The 27,814-nt window shown below is 34.0% G+C and overlaps 1 protein-coding gene across 1 annotated transcript; it reads left to right on the forward strand.

Annotated features, from left to right (window-relative positions):
- Positions 1-16: 16 nt before the first annotated feature.
- On the forward strand, positions 17-26,665 carry LOC111052067 (protein zer-1 homolog). Its single transcript, XM_039431526.1, has 10 exons — positions 17-1,198; positions 1,893-2,026; positions 5,170-5,375; positions 6,990-7,192; positions 10,023-10,194; positions 18,972-19,133; positions 20,336-20,497; positions 21,482-21,631; positions 22,447-22,699; positions 24,566-26,665. The coding sequence occupies exons 1-10, from the start codon at positions 462-464 to the stop codon at positions 24,736-24,738; spliced, it is 2,352 nt and encodes a 783-aa protein (XP_039287460.1). The 5' UTR covers positions 17-461; the 3' UTR covers positions 24,739-26,665.
- The last annotated feature ends 1,149 nt before the right edge of the window (positions 26,666-27,814 follow it).

Here is a 27,814-nt window from a genome sequence, read left to right on the forward strand (position 1 = left end):
ACAGCAGCTGCACTGCTTCTGAGTTTGCGCTATTGATGGTTATGACGACAATTTGTGCGCAGTGTTAAAATTCTTGGACATTTTCATCAGTTTCGCAACATTTATAACACACTTTTTAACGTATTATTATTTATTTGACAGCATGGCAAAAGTGTCTTCATATACTCTTTTTATTTTTATCGAGTTTATGGTATAGGTTAAAATTTCCGTGAAATATGTTTGTTTTGTAAATAGTGCACTTCATAGGCTAGGTTCTTCAATCTGCAACTTGATTCTTCGCATTTTAAGTTATTTATTTGATTAATAATTATTTATTTTTATAAGAATTTTGTTGAAAGTGATACTATTTTGAGCTAAGTTACTTGTGATGTGCTAAGATCTGTTTTTCCATCTAAACAAAGAAATGGATAGACTATTATGAAACTAGGAATTTGACGAGTGGTTGGAAGAAACAAAAAATAATGCAGTTCATTGATGAAAATAGTTCCGAAAGTGGGCCTGATTCTCTGCTAGATCAATGTTGTAAATACATTGCACATAATTTAAGCATTATAAGCCATGAAACTGAACAAGGTTATGAACTGTTGCATGGGGTAGCCCTGCCTAGAGAGATCTGCGAAAAACTTATACAAGCGTATTTGCAATGTAAGACTGTTTTGGATGATAGATTCCTTAGAATATTTTCAAATCCAGAAGTTACAAACCTGAAAAGAATTTCGTTGAAGGAGTCAAACATAAATGATGATGGCTTGAAAAGGCTAGTTAGTCACAACTTGGCTGAATTAGAACTTGTAAAATGTACTCGTATATCACCAGATTCTATAAAGGCTATAAATATGCACAATGAGTGCTTCACATCTCTAATTATAGGTAGAAACGTGAATTTACTGCCTTATAAGCCTTATCTAATGAATGACTTATCTAGTGAAAGACCTCTCGTGAATGAGACATATCCCGTACTCAAATTACCAAATCTTAGACGCTTAACTCTACATAGTTTCCGGGTGGAAGAAGCACGATTCATAAGTTTAATTCTGGAGCAGTTTCCTAAATTAATGTACTTGGACTTATCCAACAGTGCACCTCTGGGAAATCTGTCGTGTCTGACATCCAAATCAAGTCTAGTGTCATTGTGTCTGCACAACGCAGAAAACATTTTGGAAATGCTGCCTTCAATATGCACGTTGAAAAGTTTAAGGTAAGCTAATTTTATGTTTAGATTCTTCCATTTCTATTCTGTAATTTGTAAAATAGGACATGAATTTGTTACTAGTATAGAGACTCAACTTGATGCAAATTTATGATCGTTCAAGGTCCTCAATCTCATTATTGCCTTTCCAACATTCGTTAACAAAGACTGTAAAAGTTGGGTAAAACCTAGTCTTACTTTTATTGAAATATTTGCAGTCGCGGCCTATATTTCAAAATTTTGGTTTTTCATTAATCTACAGTCAGTGATGGCAAAATATTTAAAATAATTGTGATGTAAATTCAATCTTTAAGAATAGGCTATAGAATTTCGTAAGTTACTTTGAGCCATGACTTGTTTCTAAAGTGTTTTGCTCATAAATATCTCTTAAGAAGTATGTGTTATCTTTTTTCTTGTAGGAAAGCATGGGTGCTGAGCTGGTACTCAACAACTTTTTTTAGTAGATGACTCATCCTTCAAAGAGTGACTCACTGTAGTGTCTAAAGAGTGTATTCTACACACTACACTGATACAAAAATTCACCGTTTTGAAAGATGAAATAAAATTTAGTTCTGTTGGCTATGAATCAGTGAGTGAGTGATTGTATGAATTAGTGTCATTCGCTTTTATTGTATAGATTCATCTTATAATAAACATCTATTGTGTGGCTATAGACTAATCATTTTTTATATGTATATTCCAGACACTTGGATATTTCGCATACGCACGATAAGACTGGCGTGTTTGTCAATCACAACTACATTCTGAAATCGATTGTAATAAGCTTGCCAAATTTAACTTCATTAGATATATCTGGAACAAATTTAGCTGGCACAGGTGAGTAACAACAATTGCCAAACTATCTTATATTTATGTGTACTGTAATCTTATAACGGGACAATATTTTTTTTTTAATCATCTATGTTTTATCATCTAAAGCTGCGTTACACCATAGTTATTAACAAAATGTTTATTTCTCCGTCCTCATAGATTCTATTAGATTGAACATAACTTATCATACACATGATGTACATATGTGTTTTTCAAGCTCCGTTCAATCTAATAGAATCTGAATAAATGAATAAAATGTTTATTTCCCAAAGAAAAAAAACTATAACTACAACATCAATAACACAAAATATTAGATAAATTACAATATTACATACAATAGTTAGTTACAAAAAATCTTATGTGTCCTCTACTTGTTTAGATTTTTCTGTGTGGAAATTGACCTACTCCACTATGGCGTACCATGTTCTAGAGTAGGTTAAATCTGTAAATCTGTAAAGAGGGAAAAATGAACATTGTGTTGATAACTTGGTGTAAACTCAGCTTTAGGATGCATGTCAGCCAGTTTTTTCAGCCCATCTCATTATATAAACAAAGATAACAGATGATATAAACCAGGGCCCACATTATTATTGAACTGGTCACACTGTAAATCAGAAACATTATGATTAGAAATCTAGATTTTTGTCTGAAACACATTCCTCAGTTCTGCCAGTTCATCAGAGCTTAGTATAATTCAAGATTATTAAATTAGTTCTAAATTTAGACTTGTGTACGTAGTCCTTGGGTTTTCATGAAGGAAATTGATTTGCCAATGTTCTATTTATTATTAAGCTTTAACACTTCATTGACGACTGGCAGACTACATAAATCGTGAAAAATATTAAATATTTACTTAGAAAAATATAAAATACTAGCCGTCAGGCTCGCTTCGCTCGCCATATCCGTCTAGCCAGGGGGCTCCGCCCCCTGGACACCCAACTGGATCGTCCAAGAATGAAATCAGCAGGCTCGCTTCGCTCGCCTGCATTTTTCATTTGAGCATTTTTATCATATGTTAGGACAATCCAGTCGGGGGCCAGACTACGTCTGGCTAAACGGATATGGCAAGCGAAGCGAGCCTGACGGCTAGTAATAATATTCCCAGGATTGAAGTAGCAGTGCCCAATCAATTTTTCTGCGATAAATGCATTTAAATCTTCAACTTGGTGCCAACCTAACAAAGTCAACTCAACTTAATGCCAACCTGACAAAATTATTAATTTAGTTGCCAGTTAACAACTGTTTCGAAGAGGTACTCTATCTAGATTATAGTTCTATAGTAACATATGATATGGAAATTTCAATTATAATTAAGAGATTGGGAGAAGAAGAATATACATGCTAAAACACGAACTTAAAACCCTTAAAAACAACACTTTAGAGTTAAAATATTGCCAAAAGATTTCTTAGTGCGCCTCTAAAGGGCCAACTGAACATACCTACCAAATTTGAATGTTTTTGGTCTGGTAGATTTTTAGTACTGCGAGTGAGTAAGTGAATGAGTCAGTCAGTCAGTGAGTGAGTGCCATTTCGCTTTTATATATATAGATTTACTCTGATGGGATTTAGATTTGTGTACGTAGTCCTTGGGTTTTCATGAAGGAAATTGATTAGCCAATGTTCTATTTATTATCAAGCTTTAACACTTCATTGACGATTGGCAGACTACATAAATCGTGAAAAATATAAAATATTTACTGACTAACTGAAGCATGCTTTCGAATCGCATGGAATTCATTGTCACTAGTTGACATGAGCACATTGTCAATAAATCCCATGTGATTCAAAAGCATGCTCCGGTCAGTGAGTAAAAATATAATATTTTTCTCAATTTATATAGTCTGCCAGTCGTCATTTTAGTGTTAAAACTTGATGAAACATTTAGCAGTTCGTGATGGCAGGCCCCGGGCTATAAATGGGCAGATTGGGTATTTGCCCAGGGTGCCAAATTTTTTAATATTTTCAAAAATAGCCTAAATAGAAAAGTAAAACATGTAATAATATAATACCGGAAATGTTAAATGTAAATAGTAAGAAACATGAGAATTATAAGCTGATATATCTTTTTAAAAGATAACTGAAAAGATTTAAATACCATACTCTCTGCTCTTCTTCAAAAAGAATCACAGAAAGAGGCCTTACCTCAAGCTGCGAACAAAACTAATGCCTCCTACACTGATGACATAAGAAGTGAATGTGAATATGAATGTCTGCACTCCAAAATGTATGGAGAACGGGAAGAACTTGGTGGAATCAATGACATGTTTGAATAAATTATAGAACATGAATTGAAGTCTACTTTCTCAAATCTTGGAGTAGCTGTTGAGGTGCGTACAGATTTACGCGCCGCGAACATGAGCAATTCACTTTTAATCAGCTGATGCCAAGCTTTTTATATCTGTATCTTACCATTTCTGTAAAAATACAGATATCAGCTGATTAAAAGTGAATTGTTTATGTTCGCGGCGCTTATATCTGTACGCACCTTTAGAATATTCTTCCAAGCAGGGCAGTCACCAACTGCTCTGCAGAGAGAGGATTTTCCGCTTTGAATCGTCTGAAGAATGTTAAGAGGTCTACAGTTTTGTGTTTGAAAGACGTGATCTTGTTATTTACTTCATAAAATATAGGTGACATAGATTATTTATTTGCTTTTACTTGATAGTAATAACGGGGCGCCAGTAGAAGATTTACCCAGGGCACAATTCACCTGAGCCCGGGGCCTGCGTGATGGATAAAGAAATTCAGGAGTTATTTTTCTGATTGAACTAATGTTAATTACATCCGAATCTTTCATATAATCTCCCAAGTCTTTCATAAATCTTTGTGTTGCTTAATCAATCATTTGCTTCAATACATTAATTGAATGAAAAAGACTAAGAAATTGTCAAAAACCACAGATTTATTGATACTTAGAAAGACCGGTTTCGGTTATTAAACCATTGTCAATCTGGTTTATCAGAGATTGACAATGTGTAATAACCGAAACCGGTCTTTCTAAGTATCAATAAATCTGTGGTTTTTGACAATTTCTTAGTCTTTTTCATTCAATATGAATAATTACCTCAATATCAACTTCTCAACTACACAAAAAGTCAATTCATTAACATCCTTTTAATGTTGCAAAATAAATATGTTATGTTTTTCAGGAGTTGCAGAACACACTATTCATCATATGAAAGGGAAAGAAGATGACGATGAAATTGAGATGAAAGAAATTGAAATGAAGGATAATGTACAACACAGAACGGATATACCTGGACTGGTCACTCGAGTTAACAACCCGTTTGAATTTCTTGGCCTTTACGGAACACACCATGGGGCTTGCAGACGCCATGATATACCGGCCAAAGTGGTATAATCTATTACTAATACTTTTCTCCTAATCTTGTGTTATCGGATGGGCACCTTACATTGTCGGTCCCGGCTGAAGTGTGAAAGCTGTAAAGACCCATTGAAGGATAAATTATGTATATTTAGGTGAGGTGGTACCTTCCCACAAGAGACTCCTCACCAACAAAATCCACACGAATTTGCAATAAAAAATGGCCAGTAAAGTTATCTTATATCGACCTTGGTTTTCGAGATTTATAGATTTTTCAATATTTTTGAAAAACGTCAATAACTGAAAAACTATCAGTCAAAATCCAATTCTAAGGATATTGTTAGGAAGAGGTAATCTCAAATGATATTCATATAATTCGTTCCTTTCTTTGACGTTTTTGAACTTTTTATGAGCGCTCAAAGCTGAAAAAGTATATTTGCCGAGTTCAAAACCAAATTTTAAACAGTTTGAAACCTGTAAATTCACAACTTCAATATTAAGGAACCACCCACATTGTAGTAAATAGATCTACATCAATCAGATGAAGAACTTTCAGAAAATGTTGTGAAGTTAACAACTACAAGAATTAACCTATTTCGGACTACGTGTAACCTGTACGCAGGCTGTGCCTTCACCAATTATGTAAGGGGGGGAAAGAACTATGATAAAGAAAGAGAACAGAATAACTAGAACTTTAATGAGTCTCTAACATATTTACATTTAAACAAAACAAGATTAATTTTATTATAAAAACATTATTGATATGAATTAATGGGGAAAACACTCGCTTGCTGCTAATGATGATTCAATCTTTGTGGTTATGAAAATTAAGAACAATGATCTTATCCAGTAGTCACCTACCTTTTGAATATGGCTTCCCCCTTTGGCATCCACTGGTTTAATCGCGACTTTACAGTTGGTATTTTAAAAGAACAAAAATTAACTGAACCAATGAATAGGCTCAGAACCCGTCTCCCTTAACAATACAATTATTTTTAAACTGCCCGATCTGTGACAGAATAACAGCCTTTTTCACTGGATCAGCCGGACTTTTCTCACAATCTTAACGAACGAGCTCTCCCCAAAAGTTAAATTTTGGTTATTAATATAAACTCAGTCAATGCCAAACATGAAAACATTTCAAGTACATATTTTTATCTGTCGCACAAGCGGCACGTTTGTTATTAGAAACAAAAGAGAAGCTACGGTAATATTGACAACAAATGAAATAAATAATCTTTCTGTCGATGACAAAGATTGTTCAAAGACAAAAACACTGTTCATTGAACTTTTTTAATTTGAAAATTCTAAAATTCTGATCAATTTGAGATAAATATATGATTCATATATAAGTCCCATATGACCAGGTGACAAACCTTATCTAAATTTGAGAGAGGATAGCACAAGGTTACCTTATTTTTTTCTCTGTCCATCATTTTGATTATGTACTTATTGTTTAAATCAATAAAGATTTGCATCTGTTCAAATGCTAAAGAATAAATTATTACTATTAGATACTTCCGGTTTTCGTTTACCAATAATAAAAATTACATAATTTTTTGAGATGTATTCAACAGTTAACTGTAGCACTTTAGCGAACTATAGAAAGTAGCTTTCGATTCTAATAATTGTGTTTGATTTCAGATTTCAGGTGACGCAAACGAAGCTCAAATTCTGACGGCAGCCGCAGCCTACATTGGTCGCCCAGACGTGTTGCAGCGTGTGTTGAACGACTTGTACCATCTGTTGCGATACGAGTCTTGTCAGGACATCACCAGATCCCTCATGATTGTCTTGGAAGCAATGGATAGGCACGTCTCCAAGAAGCACATACAAATATCCGGAAGGTACTCATTCAGTGATTTTCATCAGTATTTATTCAATCATTTAAAACAACACAACTTCTAGAAAAGTACCACAGGCTCACGCCAAAAACGGTTTCAATTCTAATTTATACGACAGTCCAAATGGAACTATAGTGCGGTCCACGTTATAATGACAGTGTTTGATTAGCAATTCAATCAAATTTTCCTTCCATCCATGACCAGTCTTTACACTGGATAGATTTCGTCAAAAGAAATTAAAAACACAAACGTTCATAAAATGTACACAAACTATCGAGATGGCATGTCAAAGAGACAAATAAAACGACTGATCTCTTCTTCACTCAAGGAATTGAGTGGAAGTTTGAGGAGTTTATCTCGAAGCACATTTTAAAATTTTTTATCTTCCAATTCGCGGAGACACAATGGGAGCCTGTTGAATATTTTGAGGGTGCGAATTGGAAAACTGTTGTGTGATCTGGCCAATCGCAATTGTGGCAGGTCTATATCATCACGTCTTCTATTAGAATAATCATGAGCCTGGCCTATCACTTGAAATTTATGTAGCTGTTCTTTTAGAAGCAATAACGAAGTAAGCAGGTACTGACTGAAGACTGTGAGGATCCGTAGTTCTTTGAACAGTGGCCAGCAATGGTATTACTTTCCTTGTCTATTATTCAACAAAGCGGATAGCGCTATCTCTTTCTCGCTTTGCTCAGTTGCCAGATCGTCTTTTAACAATGTAGAATTAAGTGGTAATGATTAATAATGTGAATATCTTCGATATATCGATATGCGGTTTCAATAATTAACAAAATATTTCATCTTAATTATGTAAATTCATTATGAAATTATTGAAAAATACAATTTCTTGCTTGATAAAATATAATTGATTATTTTAAAAGAGAATGAACCGTTAATATTACATCAATAACCTGTATCAGCTACCGTCTATAGAAGGCATTGACAAGACAGATGATCGGCAACGTTTAATAATGATAATGTCTCTGGTCGAGGGTACAACACGACCAGAGAAGTTTATTCAAATTATAGACATGATTACAAAAAGCATATAAGCTACAATTATTCACAAAGTATTAATACAATTGGTTGATTATTTGCTGATCTAAGAAAATGCGGCCCCCACTATATATGAATATGGGCTGGGATGCCACTAATTTTGCTATTGTTTAAGATTTTCTCCTATCTTTCTCCACTGCCATTATAACGTGGACCTCACTATAGGTTATGTGTTGTGCTTTCTCAGCTTTTTAAAAATTTCATTTTATGACTCACGACATGTTTTGACATATCAAATCCATTTTCAAGTGAGTGTATCACTTAATGCCTTCTGTAATAAATTTTCATTATTTCTTACAGAGTTTCTAGAATAGAATAAAATATTTATTTTGCCAAAATACAAGATACATGAGACAAATGTAAATTATAATAAATCTTGATGTTTTGGCACAGCCAGCAAAGTCAGACTTGTGCGCTACCTGTGAGTTCGTAAAGAGAACAGTAAAAAGTAAAAAAAAATACTGAAACATGAAAAAACAACAAGAAGAAAGGTTTTTTTCTTGTTTTTTATAGCACCCAGTTAAAGACTAATAAGCTATTCTATTTTGACTTAAATTGATAAAAATATTGTTTGTGAAGGTAAAACCCATTAGTTAAGCCTTCTATATTGGTCAAGGAATAAATTGAAGATTATTTTCAACATAAAAGGATACAGTACCGCCTTTGTACTTCCAATTGAACACTTTTGCACTCAACTAATTCATGTGGCTTTGAAAAGATAAATAATAATAAAAAGTCACCTACTAATAGTACTTATAATAAATAATACAATGATGAAGAAAAAAATATGAAGTAATTTCGTGTTAACATTATATCCACTAGGTGAACCAAAAACAAATCAAATACAATTAGTCTTCTAAATGAAAATGAATGAAGAAAAATAGAAGAAAAAATATAAAATAAATTAAACAGAATAACATATATCTTTCTGAGTAATAAAACGAATGACAACACTTCTACCATTTTGTGCTTACCAACGTCCCAGTGCTTGTAATCAACTTTCAAAAATAATATTAAAAAAAATAAATTTAAAACTCAAGCAAAATATCAATTGATTTATTAAAATTTAGGTATTGAAGCATAAATATATATTCTGCTCAACCGATAAATTTATTTTTGTAATAGTCATTCAATTTCAGCTATTTTACATCCATGAAATCAAGCCGGTAAACAGCTGGTTGTAGAACAAATAAACATATGATTCTCATTACAGCATACTATACTGTAATAGAATCATATGTTTTCATTACAGTCGAGTATGTTTCCTAGCTCTATAGTTAATATAGTCCTATGTTAATATAATAACTCAAATAATTCAAGAACTCATCTAAGAAGTTTCAAGTTATAAGAACTCATCTGAAATCTTATAATATAGGCCTTTATTATCCTATTTGAGCTCGATGTCTGTTATGAACTAGGCGCTACGGGCTAGGTCATGTTTATAAAATGCAGTAACTCGAGCATAAGCAGGGAATGGTTTCTGTGTCTCAGCAATATTATTCTTTCTCAGATAAATATGACAAAAAATATTGTACGGTAACGTATTTACCGCATTCGTATGATAATTCTGCCCTCAACTACGTTTCGGGCAGAAATAATCATACTCATGCGGTAAATTATCGTTACCGGACTTGTGACGTAAAGTACTATTCCCTGATAGTAATCTTTGAATCAATGAATTTTATCGGAATTTTGTTTAGAGAAACATAATTTGTAGGAAATCTATTTGTGTTTGAGTTTCCACTCTCTAATGAAATATTTTCTTATTTTCCAGTGCATCACTTTTCTACATTGTGAAAATAAAAGACAAGCCATCACTCCCACTCAGTACGAAACGGCGCATCATTACGACGCTTTTGAATGGCATGAACGCTCATAAATATGATGACACCATGATGAGAAACGGCTGCCTTACTCTGTGCCAGTTCAAAATTCCTTATGATGTGGTAAGTGTCAATATTTGTCGTTGGCCTAAGTGCTATCAATACTAATTTAGCAAATTATGGCAAGTTACTTGGATAAATTAACGAGGTTTTACAGTAATTGAAACTGACTTGTGTAAGGAGGGGAAAGAACTATGATAACAAAATAAATAACACACATTTTTTGTATTTGAACACGACATGCAGTCAATTTATTAAGTAAGTAATTAAAAACTTTTACTTACTGACTGAAGTACTTTCGACCGTCTAGCGATCATTTTCAACAGTGCAGACCGGAAATGTTTTGACGGTTAGGAAGATTTGTGGTGTTTATTATGTGATCAAAAAGGTTGTTGGATTTGAAATTCAGCTGTTCATTTAGTATGTTGTTACTGTCTAGGATGGTGGCTTTATAAATTTCAAACTGTTCTGCTGTATTTAATTCATGTCCATTTCTTTTTACTTTCAGTATTGTGAGGTTGGTATCTATGCTTGTGTGGGAGTGCCCGGTTTCATTTAAATGTGTTGCATAAGCTGATTCTGTTTTGGTGTTCAGTGCGTTGATATGTTCTTTAAATCTTTGTTTGAATGATCGTCCACTTCTGCCAATATAGAATTTTTCACAATCGTTACATTTTAGTTTATATACCCCAGGGAGGTTGTGTTTGTCGGTGTTATCGGTGGTTTTGGGGGTGAGGGTAACCATTTTTTTTTCACCAACCTCCCTGGGGTATATAAACTAAAATGTAACGATTGTGAAAATTCTATATTGGCAGAAGTGGACGATCATTCAAACAAAGATTTAAAGAACATATCAACGCACTGAACACCAAAACAGAATCAGCTTATGCAACACTTTTAAAGATTTCCAACTATCAGGCTTCAGAAACAATTTAAACGAAAAATTTTATGTGGAAAAGATTGAGCGTAAAAATCCCAGCAATTAATGTCCAGTAACATTTTCACCTAAAATTCAAAATAAGCTCGAGGAAATGTGATTATTCATATGCTAACTTAATGAGAGAGGCAACTGTTGACTCTGTTGAATCATTCGCTGGAAGAGATAGCAGAATTATTGATCTCGTCAGCTGATCAATTTTGAATTATAATATTACTAGCTTAATCGGCGAACTTCGTACCGCCAAAAAGTAAATGTATCTCATGTCACACTTGACTTTATTTGGTGAATCATTAAATTTTATTTATATTTTCATTTGCATCTCAATACGGACTTCCTATGTGCTTAAAACTACAGTTTCAATACCAGTAAACAATTTTATCACAGACAGTGTTTATTACAGCTGGTAAGTTTAGATGCTAAATCATATTATCACAACATGACCTTGAATCATGATGATCTTCCCGTTCTACGTTAGCCGCTCGGCCGACAATTTCGAAAACATAGATCTGTAAAATGGATTAATATATAATTATTATTAGCCCCCCTATTAACATTTCTGGTCAGAAACCATCCCCAATATTCACGCAACACATTCCCAAAGTGTCATGCCGATCTATCAAGTAGTTTTCGAGTCTATAGGGAACAAACAAACTAACACACAAACAGACATTCATTTTTATATATATATATCGATTTTCGATTAACGCCAGAGACACACGAGAAATTTTTTTGCTGAAATCTTCATAACGGCAAGGAAAGTTATGTGAGTGCGCCACACCAGGTTTTCATATGTTGCTTTTATTTATTCTTATTTTTCAGATTGCGTTCGCGAACAATTCGGAGAAAAGTTGTTGTGCAGAAAACTATCACCTAAGATTAGGAAAATTTCATGAACTAATAGTTCAGATTATAAGTAAACAATTTGATTTGTTATAAAAGGGTGCAATGTCACATCCAACCCGGGATAAACCATCCCGTTATTAGCAGAACGTCCCAATGGAGATTGTAATCGAGGTATTTGTAACTGGGGATTGAAGCAAGGACAATATTGTCAACATGTGCTTATTAAGTTATTGCTTGACTTGAGGTTCACGTTGAACCTAAACTAAGATTGCATGAAGGTATTGGTATGGTGTGATCTATTCCTAGTTTGATCCAACAACTGATCTATCTCCGTTTAAACCGAGATTGTGCATACAATCCATATGCACTATCTACGTTAAACGCTTAATCACGATTACTTGTTGATATGGCTGCGTTCATTATTATGTGTTACAATTCGGGTTTAAACGCTAATCCACGATTAGTTGTTAATATGATTGCGTTCATTATTATGTGTTACAATTCGGGTTTAAACGCTAATCCACGATTAGTTGTTAATATGGTTGTGTTCATTATTATGTGTTACAATCCGGGTTTAAACGCTAAACCACGATTACTTGTTATATGGCTGCGTTCATTATTATGTGTTCATTATTATTCGGGTTTAAACGCTAATCCACGATTAGTTGTTAATATGGTTGCGTTCATTATTATGTGTTACAATCCGGGTTTAAACGAGCAGTTGATTTATCTCCTTTTAAACTGAGATAGTGCATACGAGCGTTGTTAGGTTTGGTATCATTCTCCTTTTTTCTTGAACCTTCAAGTTCATTTTTCTTCATTCAAACTATTATTCAACTCCAGTTTGGAGTCCTATTATTCAACAGTTTGAAAAAATGGAGTCCTATGAACAAATATAATAAATGTGGATGCAATAATTTGATTGTATGGTATGAGATATTGTGGTATTTCTCCATAATTGAAAGAATAAGACGTTGATGTTGTCAATACCACTATATTTGTTCAAATATTAATTCATATTACAGAACCAGGTTTCATGTTAACACAGGTCTCATCTCAGTTCAGCTAAAGTGTGGTAGGTGTTGCCATGAAACCTGGTTCTGTAATATGAATCAATTTTTGAACAAATATTTATTTATTTATTTATCCATTTACAAATCCTGGTAGAAACAACAGGCATTCGCCCAAAACTGGTCTAAACCTTAATTTGGAACACACAGTCTAGAGGTTATGTAAAAATGATAACTTATAGTACTGATAACTGATAAATAATGTGCTAGACGTTGACAACATCAACGTCTAGAAGTTGACAACATCAACGTCTAGAAGTTGACAACATCAACGTCTTATTCTTTCAAATGTGGATGTGACAAGAATAAAACTGTGTTATTTCTCAATAATTAAATTTGTTCAAATGCTGCAATAGTGGTATCAAAGATGAATTGACATATATTGCTCATGTTCTCTATACCATCACACCTGATATCATGCTTGCCTTGAAGATTCATTATATTCATAATATTTAGTTCATTCATTCATATCATCAGATCTTCATCAATATTCATCAATATACTTCATCCTCTCTGTATGCTGTTATGTTGATATTAGAGATGAATTGAACTTATTCTGTTGAGACCTGCAATGTGTCTGTTCTCTGCTTCATCACAACTAATATTTTGTTCATCTTCAAGATTTATTATATCCATATTGAAGTCTGTGAGATATTACTTTTAACATGAAGAGGAGATACCCATTTCTCCTTCCACAGTTTGTAGCATAGACACAGACGGACATCCTGCGCACAATTGGATGCGCCGTGTCATTTCGCTTTACGTTCTTGTGATGAACACATCTCCGTAAAGCCCGGTCCAGACGCTCTAGTTTAGCTTCAGTCTTTTGCTCAAGCAAAAGACGGATCGTTTGGTTCAAGCAAAAGACTGATGGAAAAATGGATCCACACGCATCCTTCTTATGTCGTCCGTTTTCCTATTTTTGTGCTCACAAGTTCAGTTCTTGATATGTTTATTTATTTATTTATTCAATCATTCAGAATCATACAACTCACAGAAAAGTACCACAGGCTAACTTACGCCTTATTTTTACAACAGTCCAAAGTAGCTAGAGGTTATGTGTCACTTCTATATGAATTGTGATATGGCTCATTGAGTCTGAATTGTATACGGTTGACATATATCCGGTAGATGAGTAATAATTATATCGTATTTTTTCGCTGATTCAACTGGATAATGCTACATTTAACAGCATAATGACAAAAATATTACTGTTAATCGCTAAATGGCTTTGTTTACATGCCATATCTCAAGACACAGTGATTGTAAATGGATTGTAGATAGTATTCTTATCAACGATATAGTACATCTTAATATATCATGATAGTAAATCATAATATCAACATCAAATAACTCTCTAATTCTGAAAGTATCATGAGAATCAAGAAAGAAAAAAGGTTAAATGGCGTTATATACAATCGATAAAAAACTTTCTTATTTTCAAGTACTCGAGAGGCATTTTATTAATTTGAAGGCGCTGAATCCGAATCTGGAATCACAATTTCTCTATCTCCATTTTTACGCAATTTAGGTTTTGGTGGATAGGCAAAAGACGGACGGTTTGATGGAAAAAGATTCCCGGCCGATATATTTTAAGTTTGACGAGCAATGTTTGAAGACCCATCCGTTTTACCGTCCAGACGCAACGACTTACATGCTCCGACTTTTGCTTGAGCAAAAGACTGAAGCTAAACTTGAACGTCTGGACCGGGCTTTACATACTCAAACCAATATACCTGCTGACCAGTAAACGATTTGGAACATTGCCAGCAATAGCTGGAGGGGTGTTCTCTCACACAGACACAAAAGAAGGAGAACGCTGCTAGGTAGAGGGAGTGATTAGAGAAGGATAGATCATCGGACCTCTACGTCTTCGAGAAAGAGCCCTGTTAAAAGTAATTTCTCACGGACTTTAGTTTTAAGATTCATTTAGAAATCATCCAGCGTTCATTAGTTAATATCTTCCACTGTGGGTTCTTTTGTTAATTTTAATAATAATTGCTTCGATTGTACCTATAATTTTGGTCTGTCTATCATTCTGCATTTCACTGATATCCATGTATTCTTAATTTGTTCACAAATACTATTCATATTGTTTATATTCATATTAATCATACTATTTTCATATTAGTTCATAGAATATAATTATAGCATATACTCTTTTATAGAGGAGTTCATTTAGATGTTTTCTTGGATTTTACCTTGGTTCTGCCATATTCTTGCTTCTTATTTGTAGAATAATACTCTCCTCAATTGTATCTTAGGTCTGTCATTTTGGATTTCACTGATATCCATCTATTTTTCATTTGTTATTAATTTAGTTAAACAATACATTTTATATTATTTACTCTTTTAATGAAGAGTTTATTGGTTTAATATCTCCTCTACTGTTCGTTGTTATAGTTTTTCTCGATTACCTTAGGGTCTGTCATATTGGATTTCACTGATATCCATCTATTTTGTTCATTTGTTTAAGAATATTATTTTCATATTAGTTAGATTATACAATACATTTTTTATTATATACTCTTTTAAAGAAGAGTTTATTAGTTTTATATCTCCTCTACTGTTCGTTGTTATAGTTTTCCTCGATTATACCTTAGGTCTGTCATTTTGGATTTTACTGATATCCATCTATTTTGTTCATTTGTTTAAGAATATTATTCTCATATTAGTTAGATTATACAATACATTTTTTATTATATACTCTTTTAAAGAAGAGTTTATTAGTTGAATATCTCCTCTAATGTTCGTTTTCCTCGATTATACCTTAGGTCTGTCATTTTGGATTTCACTGATATCCATCTATTTTGTTCATTTGTTTAAGAATATTATTCTCATATAAGTTAGATTATACAATACATTTTTTATTATATACTCTTTTAAAGAAGAGTTTATTAGTTGAATATATCCTCTACTGTTCGCTGTTATAGTTTTCCTCGATTATACCTTAGGTCTGTCATTTTTGATTTAACTGATATTCATCTATTTTGTTCATTTGTTTAACCTTCCGGTTGTCGCGCCTTACTCGATCACAAGAGCAGTCGCGTGTTGTACTTTTTACAACATCCAATTTTTCAAGTATTATGTACTCTGTTTACTGTCAAAACATATTAATAAATTGTATAATTACTTTTTCCATCTTTTTGGATTATTTTACACCTATGAACATTTGGATGATTACCATTTCATAGCCCAATAAGGTACGCCAAGCAAAGCCATCAATTCTGTGTTATTGGTTCGTTTACAGTACTCGTATACAGTCTTTCCCCATCTTATGCACTGTCGCGACTAAATGGCACCTAAAGACTGAACCATTGCTCGGTTGATACTGCAACTCAGTGGAGTGATGGGGAGAAAGTTTTGGAACTCATTCACTGACACCACCCCATCCAATAGTTTTGTGCAGAAAAAAACTGACACTGTTGTACTTTTTACAACAGCGCGACTGCCTGAAGGTTAAAAATTTTATTTCAATACTAGCTGGCCCGGCGAACTTCGTACCGCCAAATAGTTGATGCATATCATGACAAATTTTAGCTGGATGCACACCTCAAAATCTATAACCCATACTAACAATCCTCAAATCCAGACCATCCTTTTATTTTTTTACTGACCAAATTATCAGTTCAGCATACTCTTCCATGTGCGTGTACGATAAAATCATAACTGACAAATTAATTGATCACGCATATCATTCATTAATCGGCGTGTAGTTTAAGCTATGCTATATTTTTGCATAAATCACATGTGCTCCCCCGTTCACTCCTTTCACTTACTCAAAACATGCAGGGAATTTGAAACTTATAAAAAATCTAATGCGTGACCTTGGAAAATAGCTGGGAAATTAATTGCTTCACAAACTTTTTAATAATTGGTGAGTGACGATGAACCCTGATGTCGGAATTATAATTGGAGAGTCGGGGAGGGTTTCGATAAAAATCAATGGTACAAAATGGATTACTCTTTTCAGTAATTACTTCAAATACCAACTTTTATTGAAAACTTGCAGGTAACTCGTGCTCCGCAAGGGTCCAAATGAAAACTTGACCTACTGAAATCTTGAAGAATTGAAAATAGGCCTATCACCATTCTCGGTGAAGTATTGAAAAGATCGATTAATAATAAGTCTGAATAAGTAACTGAATATATGTGACTAATAACTAAAATATGTAATAACTGTTACTAATATAAATGTTACTGAATGAGTAACTGATATTTGTTTGAATAAGTAACTGGCTTCGGGGGATTTTAATGGATTTAATTTATATAGATAATTATCCAACTCCAAAATAAATGGTTTACTAAAAAGTCAATTAATTCTAAACACCGAAGACAGCACAATTATTCGAAGCAAAGCAATTTCTTTAACCTGAGACCACACTGGTGGATGGTTACACACAGAAGTCATTTTGTTTTTAGTCTGAATGAAATTACTGTATTTAGTCTGAATGAATGGTTTAGAATGAAATACATTGGCGGTTATGGAGCAGCACACACTCTTGTCTACAATTTATCGATGGCTTTTGGATGACGCAATGATTATAACAGCTGATTTTTATTTCTGTGTGTGGCCAGCTCACAAATCTTCCATAAGGATTGCATGTAAACTTTGAAGGACCGTAGGAAAGAGTCCTGAAGTCGGATTATAAATTTGATAGGCCATAAACCTGGTCCTGAACATAACGAACACAACTAGGAAAAAATCATCAAATTCGGTGCACACATAAAAAGCCCTATTACCATAGGTAAGGAAAGTATTGCTTTCCGAAAAAAATGAAGGTACCCCAATTTCTAAATTTCTATTATTTATATAGATTAGCTCAACTATACAATACAAGTATATTATATACTTTTTTATGGAAGTGTTCATTAGTTGAATATCTTCTCCATCTTACCTGATTTCACCTGCAATATTTTGCTTCTTATTCGTTTTTCCCGATTTTACATTTGGTCTGTCATTTTACATTTAACTGATATCAGGTTTAATATTCATTTATAAATCATAAAGCGTTCATTAGTTGAAGACCACCTCTTCCAGTAACGGTTCTTATTCGTTGAGTAATACTTTTTTCTTGATTGTACCTTTGATCTTTCATTTTGGATTATACTGATATCAATCTATTTTTTATTTGTTTAAGAATGTTATTTTTATATCAGTTGAAATATATAAATACATTTATATTATATACTATTTTATTGAGGAGCTCATTACTTAAATATCTCATCTACTGTTGGTTATAAGTTTTTCTCTTAGTCTGTCATTCGGCATTTTACTGATCTCTATTTATTGACCGAGCGAAGTGAGGTCTGAAGGTGCGTACAGACTTTCGCTCTGCTCCGCAACCGAACGTCACTCGAGCAGAGCGATTGATGATCGACCGGGGAGCAAGAGTGGAACGCGAGAAGAGCTAACATCTCCCGTAACGTTCATGATCGGTGCGACTGCAGATCGGGGGCGGAGCGATTGCAGAGCGATGACGGAACGAGGGCGGAGCTTGCGCGGAGCGGGTTGGAGGCGCGTATATCTGTACGCAGCTAAGATTCAAGTCGACGGTTTGGCATTTCTCTTAATGTTTAAATCTTTGTATGTTTAAACGTTTGAATGTTTATATGTTTATATGTTGCGCATTTACGGCTAAACGCGGTAATAGATTTTCATGAAATTTGACAGGTATGTTCCTTTTTTAATTGCGCGTCGACGTATATACAAGGTTTTTGGAAATTTGGCATTTCAAGGATAATATAAAAGGAAAAAGGAGCCTCCTTCATACGCCAATATAAGAGTAAAAATCAGACTATAGAATTATTCATCATAAATCAGCTGACAAGTGATTACACAGATGCGTGGAGAAGCCAGTCTATTGCTGTATCTCCATAAGGTCTATAGTTTCAATCAGGTACATGTGGATAAGAATACTGCGTGAGGTTACTGTTCACAGAGCTACTAGTTTATTATTTGTTTACGAATATTTTCTTGGTTTCAGTTGTTCGAATACGAGAGACTGGTGCCGATGCTTTTGCACATAGTTTCCGACATGGAGCAGGAAGGCTTTGTGCAGAGAATCGGCATCTATCTGCTCAACTCTCTCGCTTGTCAGGTCGATGGCTCCCAGAAGAAATTGCTCGGTGAACTCGGAGCAATAGATGTGAGTGGATGAAAATAATATTCTGGTGAGGGAGGGTGTAATATAAAAAGTAGGTCATGAATGATTTGAAAAACTTTTTAGAGTCAGAGTCGATTCTGGGCTCATCATAACAGGTAGAAGGTATGAGAAAAAATGAAAAAGAAATCTGGATTTTCAAATTAAGGGGCCAGTTTACTAAGTGGCATATTCTTGAAAACCTTCGAGAATATTTTTTCTTTTCTAAGTAATTGTGAAGGTGATATTATGGTGGTTATCCATACTGGATAAAATACTAGATGTTCTCCAACCATATATTTCAATCTCTGGTTAGACAACATCTAGCTAGTAATTCTAAACAACTTTAGTACTTCAAGAATATGTTTATTATTCTCTCTCATTGGAAACTAGACATAAAAGTGTGTCTAATGCGTGTGAGGTAGATGGATCAACAACTCTGGAAACGTTTGTACTATACTAATTATACTGACATATTTACCCATATGGAGTAAAATATAAAGTTCTATAGATTCACATAGTTGCGGATTTCAAAATCTGAACAACAGTTCATGAGCGAGTTCTCCAGCCCGGGGACTCACTATAGTGAGGTCCACGTTATAATAGCAGTACTGTATTTGATAAATATTGTTGTTGCTATCCTTGTCTATCAGTCGACAAAGCAGATAGCGCTATTCTTTTCTAGCTCCGCAACGCTCTCAGATCGTTAACCATCAATGTAGAAATATAATTAACAGAATAATCAATCTCAATAATGAATATTTATTATTGAACTTAATTATTGAAAAATATATTTTCAAGACGAATAAAATATAATTGATTATTTAAAACAAGAATGAACAGTCAATATTGCATCAGATATTCCGGTATCAGCTATCCTCAATAGAAGACTGTGGCAAGGCAGAGAATTGGCAACGCTGTTCTACTATATCTTTCTCCACTGCCATTATAACGTGAACCTCATCATAGTAGATATACACGTACGTAGTACCTCATGTCATTACTGGCTAAAGTGGGAAGATTTTGTGGGCATGATCTGTGAAATGAAAACAAAATTATAAAGTACACTCTAAAATATTTTTCTAAAATGTGTATACGTATATGGATAAGTATTTGAAAAGGCTTACTATAAATGATTATTACGTACATTACCACGAAGGAACAAAAGTAATTCATTATTTATCAAATTCATTCAATTTTTTTGTCAGAAAATGCTAGCGCTAATCGATGACAGACTTCGGCGTGCCAGATGCGATGATGTTCTCGAAGTGGCCTGGTCGACCATGTGGAATGTGACCGACGAAACAGCCGAAAACTGTAAGAAATTCCTCGAAAGAAAAGGATTGGAGTATTTCCTGTCTTGTCTCAGGGTAAGTTAATGAAAAAATGAATTTATTTCCTCCTCAAAAATAACATAACTAGAAATTATCGAATATTTTTTAAAAGTTTTACTGATCACTTTTCTAGTAGTGTGATCATTGACTCAAAGTTTGCAAATACATTCATTTTGAACAAAGCTTGAATTCAAGAAAGCTTGACTTAAGCTGGGTTTACACCAAAGTTATTAACAAAATGTTAATGGGCCCGTTCTGTGTACATGGAATGTGGTAAATTGTCCGATTCACAATTTACCAAGTAAAAAGTTCCACGTTCCATGGGAGGAATTTTGACAGATTCTGTTCCAGAATCCTGTTCCAGTTCCAACTTTCTGCCCCACAGTCGAAGTGTGGTAAATTGTCCGACCTGGTACAGTTCCAACAGGTTCCAACTATCTGAGCTCTCATTGGTCGATTATTGTAGTTTGCCTGCTTCTCTGTACATGCGCTGATAGTTTGTTTACCATAGCGTAGCATAGAATACATAACCAATAATGATGTTTGATAACCATTCATTAAATGAATTTTTCTCGATAGAAAATTTGAGAGTAATGGAATAAAATAAATTTACACTTTTCTAGACGGTAGGTTTGTAAAACAGCCCTTTCTTCATTCACGCAGCTAGTAAACGACATATTCTAGTGTAAATCAACTTTATATGTGCGCGCCAAAAGCTTGAACCAACGATTTTGAAATGGCGTTCCATGGGAACATTTTGCACTAGTCACGTGATGGAACAATGTATGATTGGAACTGGAACAATTTACTGTACACAATAACTTAATCCTTATAGATTCTATTAGATTGAACATAACTTATCATACACATGATGAACATATGTGTTTATCAAGTTCCGTTCATTCTTATAGAATCTATAAAGATTAACATTTTGTTAATAACTTTGGTGTAAACTCAGCTTAATGTAAACTCTCTTCCTTGTTTGAAAAGTAAACTTTGAAAATTTTTGTTTGTTTGTAGCTGTTCCCCAACAAGGACGAGCTGATGAGGAACATGATGGGGTTGCTAGGCAACGTGGCCGAGGTGAAGGCGCTGAGACCCCGGTTGATGACGTCACGATACATCTCGGTTTTCGCTGAGCTGGTCGATTCGACCAGCGATGGAATCGAGGTGAACTTTTGACATATTATATAATACATATTTTAAACAGTAACATTATAATACATATTATATTATCTCAACAATTATTGATGTTATTGATACATACTTTTAATCAGTTTTATCCTACTTCTCATCTTATTTCACATGAGAATATACAATTTTAGTACCCTCTTGAGGCCGTCATAGATTTATAAATTGAAAATTGTGCAATCTTTCGCCATCATTATCTCGGCAGCAAAGCATTTCAGGACTCGTGTTAACTGGAACTTTTTTCTTTATTTTGATGTACGGAGACCACTCACGAAGTTTGTCTCTGTATAAATCTAAATTTCAGAAATCCTGAGAGTTATAGCGGGTATTCAAGTTGAAACATGTCTGAAAAATTATAGTCGCCCTACAGTACTGATTTGTATGACACAACGTTTACAATCATAATTAAATATGTTAAGTGTATTTGGTATATTATCTGCTTGGTCTTGATTATCAATTATCTTGAAATAACTATTGATGTATTCTAGAGAGTAGAAAAGTCTTCATTCTTTCCAAACTAATCAAAATTTTACCTATTTCTCAGAATCTGCTCCCTAGAATACCTCTTTGGGGTGTGTGCACACAGAGCGGTCCGAGTTATGCAGTTCACGTTTACTAAATTGTCTCTTGTCGCTTATAGGTGTGCTGTCGCACATCGCTTCGGACGGCGAGGAAGCGTGGAGCATTAAGGAGCCGTCGCGTTTGCTAGTTTTGTCGCGTATGGTGCAACCTATCACTAAATTGTCGCTCACAGGCCATCGACCTATTACTAAATTGTCGCTTGTCGCTTACAGGTGAGCTACAACGCGGCAGGTGTGCTGTCGCACATCGCTTCGGACGGCGAGGAAGCGTGGAGCATCAAGGAACCGTCGCGTTGGTTGGTGCTGTCGCGCATGGTGCAGGCCATAGAGCGCTGGAACCTGCGTTCGGATCGCAACATCAACTATCGCTCGTTCGAGCCGATTCTGCAGTTGGCGCGTGTCCGACATACGCCTGAGTGCCAGCACTGGGCTGTGTGGGCCCTCGCCAACCTCACCACTGTCTACCGTCAGTAGCCAATCTATTTATCTATAGAGAAGTCCACGTTATAATGGCAGTGGAGAAAAATAGCAGAACAACGTTGCCGATCCTCTGTCTTGTCAATGCATTTTATAGACAGTAGCTGATACAGGTTTATTGAATCAAATGTTTCTTGTAATTTATTTAAAGAGTAAGCAGGAAGTTCAAAGATTTAGAGATTGATGCCGATCCTCTGTCTTGTCAATGCTTTTTATAGACGGTAGCTGATACAGGTTTATTGAATCAAATGTTTCTGGTAATTTATTTAAAGAGTAAGCAGCAAGTTCAAAGATTTAGAGATTGATGCCAGTCTTAATATTTAATTTTATAAATATAGGCTTGCAGTGATCCAAGGGACCTGAAGCATTGATAATTCTAACAACTTTCTTTTGCAACCTCAATATTTCTGCAACCCTCGGAGAATTTCCCCATACTAGAAGACAGTACTTAATTAGGTACTGGAAAAACGCAAAGTAAGCCATTCTCACACTGTGTGGAAGCAAGAAATTATGTTTTTCAATAATTTCATAATGAATTTACATAATTAAGATGAAATATTTTGTTAATTATCAATTCTACATTGTTAAAAGACGATCTGACAACAGAGCAAATCGAGAAAGAGATAGCGCTATCCGCTTTGTTGAATGATAGACAAGGATAGCAATGCCATTGCTAGTCAAACACTGCCATTATAACGTGGACCTCTATAGTTAATTAACCCTTTTAACTTTGTAACTTATGAAACAATTTTTCTTCATTTTGATAATTTGGGTTAGAAAGGATTAATACTGTATCAAATTATAATAAACTTTAAATTAAAATAAAATTGATGAATATTTTTCCATTCCACTATGGAACACTTAGTCCTGGTTGCACAGCCTGTTAAATTTCAATTGAGATTGGAATGCCACGTGAACCTATCAATTTTTATTTAAATTTGGAAAAGGAACAGTCTTGGGCTTTAAGTCTGTTGTTCCTTTTCCAATCATTCATAGTTGAGGATGATATTGTATCTATCAATCTATAAATAAATACATTCAGTTGCAGAAGTTTTCAGGGTGGTTGAAACTATATTAATTTGGTTTTTCGTTGATAATTATAATATTTATGTATTTACTCTATTTATAAATTACAATGTCTTATTTGAAGCTTTCATCTTTCCAACTATTTGTTCACTAGTTACATGCAGGTTCAAGGTACGAGCTCGCAGTTACCTGCCTCTTGTAACTAGAATGTCCACTGGAGTCATGCAAACCAGGTTCAGCTCCAGTCTTGAAGCTTTAATCAGCCCATTCACTGGCCTTCGGCCCGTTTTTGTATGAAAATTTCCAGAAAGCTAAATGTCACATTATCGTTAGAGCACTAGGGAGGGATCGTTTTCCCAAAATTAGTAGACAGCTGGCATAATTCTTCTAAATATCAATTCATTGAAGAACCAATTCACTATTCTCATTGATCAGTCCTGAACTGTATTTACCAGTTCATAAAATTTTAAATTGACAGTCGAGAAAAATGTTGAGCCTTAATTCCTTTTCCCTACTGTTTGGCACCGATTCAGGACAAATTGGAATCAATTGACATTATATTATAAAACACAGAAAGTATATGGAAATATCAGTGATACAAAAACCCAATCTCAAAAATGTTGTTCGAAGCCTTTCGCTTTGATGACACAACAATGTATGACGACATGTGTGTACACAAAACATTTTGTATTTGCATGAAGATGCTAGAAGTTTGTATTTGTGTGAAAGTGTTGCAACTTTGTATTTGCATGAAGATTGAAACTTTCTATCTATCTATTTTCTATTTGTATCTACTTTCTTTCTATTGAAACTTTGTTTCATTTTCTAGCTGAGAAATACTGCAGCCTGGTGGAAGCGGAAGGAGGCATAGAGATTTTGCAAAGCGTGATCGCCGATGAAGCGCCTTATGACCGCATCAAGGAGTTGGCAGCCATGGTGATCAATCACTGTCAAAGCCATAGACAAGCCAACCCCGACAACCAACTCGAGCTGGATGGCTGACCAGCTTACCTCACTCAAAAACCAACACATCACACCCAAACATCATTGATATTGAATAGAATTCCACTTGCCACATCTAAAAGACATGGCACCGGTTGCACAAAAGCCCGTTGAATTTTAATCCAGATTAAATCCCAAGAGAACTAATCAGAGAAGGTTTTTTGAAGGCTTTTCTTATCGGTTCTAGTGGTATTTAATCATGATTAAAAGTTGAATTTTAATCCAGATTAAATCCCAAGAGAACTAATCAGAGAAGGTTTTTTGAAAAGAAAGCTTCTCTGATTGGTTCTCGTAGTATTTAATCATGATTAAAAGTTGAATTTTATTCCAGATTGAATCCCAAGAGAACTAATCAAAGAAGGTTTTTTGAAGGCTTTTCTGATCGGTTCTAGTGGTATTTCATCATGATTAAAAGTTAACAAACTTCTGTGCAACCGAGTGTAGGTGATTTGCAACTTCCAATCTGTCCCAATTTCAAGAGGTTATTTTATTTCTCGTTTCTGTTTCCACTCCCACTACCCTTAACTGAAGAGATAATTAAATTTGATAAGAGTGAAACTAACCTTAACTGAAGAAATAACTTAATAAGTGAAAAATTTGATGAAAATACGTTGGAAATGGTAACTAGTTTATCATAAATTATTCAATATCTATTTATTTATGCATTCATAAAATACAATATTATTTTTAAGGTGCGTATAGACTCATGAGCCAAGAAACATGCTATACAAAAACGGGCATTTCACTTTTCATCACCTGATGCTATTCCTATTATATCTGTATTTGTACAGAGCTAGTAAGGTACAGTGACATAATTAGTATTGCATCAGCTGATGTAATGTGAAATGTGTGTGTCCGTGCACTACCTCCGTAAACATATCTGTTTACGTGGTTCGTGGCGCATAAGTCTGTTCGCACCTTTTTCATTTATTGCGAAATTGGAATTGATTGGAAGTTGGAAACATTAGACTTGAGGAATTCTGATCTTTAATACTCTTATTGATTCTAACTGGCTTTACATTGTTCCTTTCAGGAGACCTCTCCCATTTTAACTTACAGAGATTTTTATTTTTAACGCTTTCTTGAATAAACAGAGATTAATATATATTATATTTATTTTAAAAACATGATTACTTGTTCTGTGTGAGTTCGGATTATATTATAATAATAATTATTATATTATTTTAAACCTGTAAATTAATTTTTATTATTTTATATAGATTTATCATAAGTATAAGTTTTTGTTCAAGCGTTCTGTCAAAAATATTTTCTCGTAATAATTCTATTTACTTGGTCTCATATGGTCAAATTTCTAAAGCTGCGTTTACACCAAAGTTATTAACAAAATGTTAATCCTTATAGATTCTATTAGATTGAACATAACTTATCATACACATGATGAACATATGTGTTTGTCAAGTTCCGTTCAATCTAATAGAATCTATTAGGATTAAGTTATTAACATTTCGTTAATAACTTTGGTGTAAACCCAGCTTGAATAATTTTAGTTTTTCAATGTCATTGCAATTAATAACCACAATGTCATTGATATAGTAGGCCTAATTGAGATAATACCTTGTTGAAATTACTTTATCTATCTTATTCAAATTCAGGAATTTCATTACCCTCATTTAATGTTTTATTGATTTTTGATTGAATGTTGTTTTTGTGCTTTCATAACATATTGTAACTTTAATATCAACCCCATTATATCTTGCCAGTAGGTCCCTGAGTTAACCTGTGTACATTGTACAATCAAGGCATAACGTATTAATATTCTCCGTGTACATACGGTATTTAAAATTAAGACTTGAGTTACTTTGAAAAACAATAACAGTTGTATTGATGATTTTTATTGAACGTTTTAATAATGACATTGTATTAGTCTATGGAATGCTTGTAAAAAATAAATAATATTTAATATCAATTTTGTGTTTTATAATTCTCCAACCTTATTGATTTCGAATTTTAGAAGTATTATATCATTGATATCATAGCAGTATTTATCTGATATTCAATGAATATTCTTCATTGATTGATACAATAAGTAGCCTACATCATCGAAATAATACGGAGAGAAAAAATAAGGTAACCTTGTGCTATTCCTCTCCCAAATTTAGATAAGGTTATAGTCCGAAATACGTTGTCCTGTAGTTGTCAACTTCACAAAATTTTCAGTCCTAACTATTTTTACAATGTAGATTTTTAAATTCAAATGAGCGAATATGTTGGACAAACTACTAAAAAGGATGTTCAAGAAGTCCCAATCAACATACAGTATTTAATATACAAAAGATATAATTTTGAGGAAAAGATTCACAGATATTTTTTTTAAATATCTGGTTTTCAAAACTGGACTATGTGCAACTGAAAATCATGATAAATGAGGCAATGGTTGTGGAATGAATCGATAAAAAATTACTCATTTCATGCTGATTTCTTCAGAATATCTTGTTACTTGATTATCCTTTGATCTACCAAAATTAAAGTTGTAGCCTAACATAATCTCATTGTATCATTTGAGTGTTTCTCAGTTGAAGATAAGATTTCAAAGATAATACTGTATAAAAATATATAGATCTGAGTACCTACCCTTATACTTTCCTTGCCCTATTACCGTAGGTAAGGAAAGTATTGCTTTCCGAAAAAAATTAAGGTACCCCAATTTCTAAATTTCTATACGTTTCAAGGTCCCCTGAGCTCAAAAAAGTGGTTTTTGGGTATTGGTCTGTATGTGTGTGTGTATGAGGAGTGTCTGTGTACTCGATATCTCATCTCCCAATTAACGGAATGACTTGATATTTGGAACTTAAGGTCCTTACACTATAAGGATCCGACACGAACAATAATTGCGATCAAATGCAATTTAAGATGGCGGCTAAAATGGCGAAAATGTTGTCAAAAACAGGGTTTTTCGCGATTTTCTCGAAAACGGCTCCAACGATTTTGATCAAATTTATACTTAAAATAGTCATTCATAAGCTTTATCAACTGCCACAAGTCCCATATCTGTAAAAATTCCAGGAGTTCCGCCCCATCTATGCAAAGTTTGATTTTAGATTCCCAATTATCAAGC

The sequence above is a fragment of the Nilaparvata lugens genome, chromosome 6 (genome assembly GCF_014356525.2).
Source record: "Nilaparvata lugens isolate BPH chromosome 6, ASM1435652v1, whole genome shotgun sequence".
NCBI lineage: Eukaryota > Metazoa > Arthropoda > Insecta > Hemiptera > Delphacidae > Nilaparvata > Nilaparvata lugens.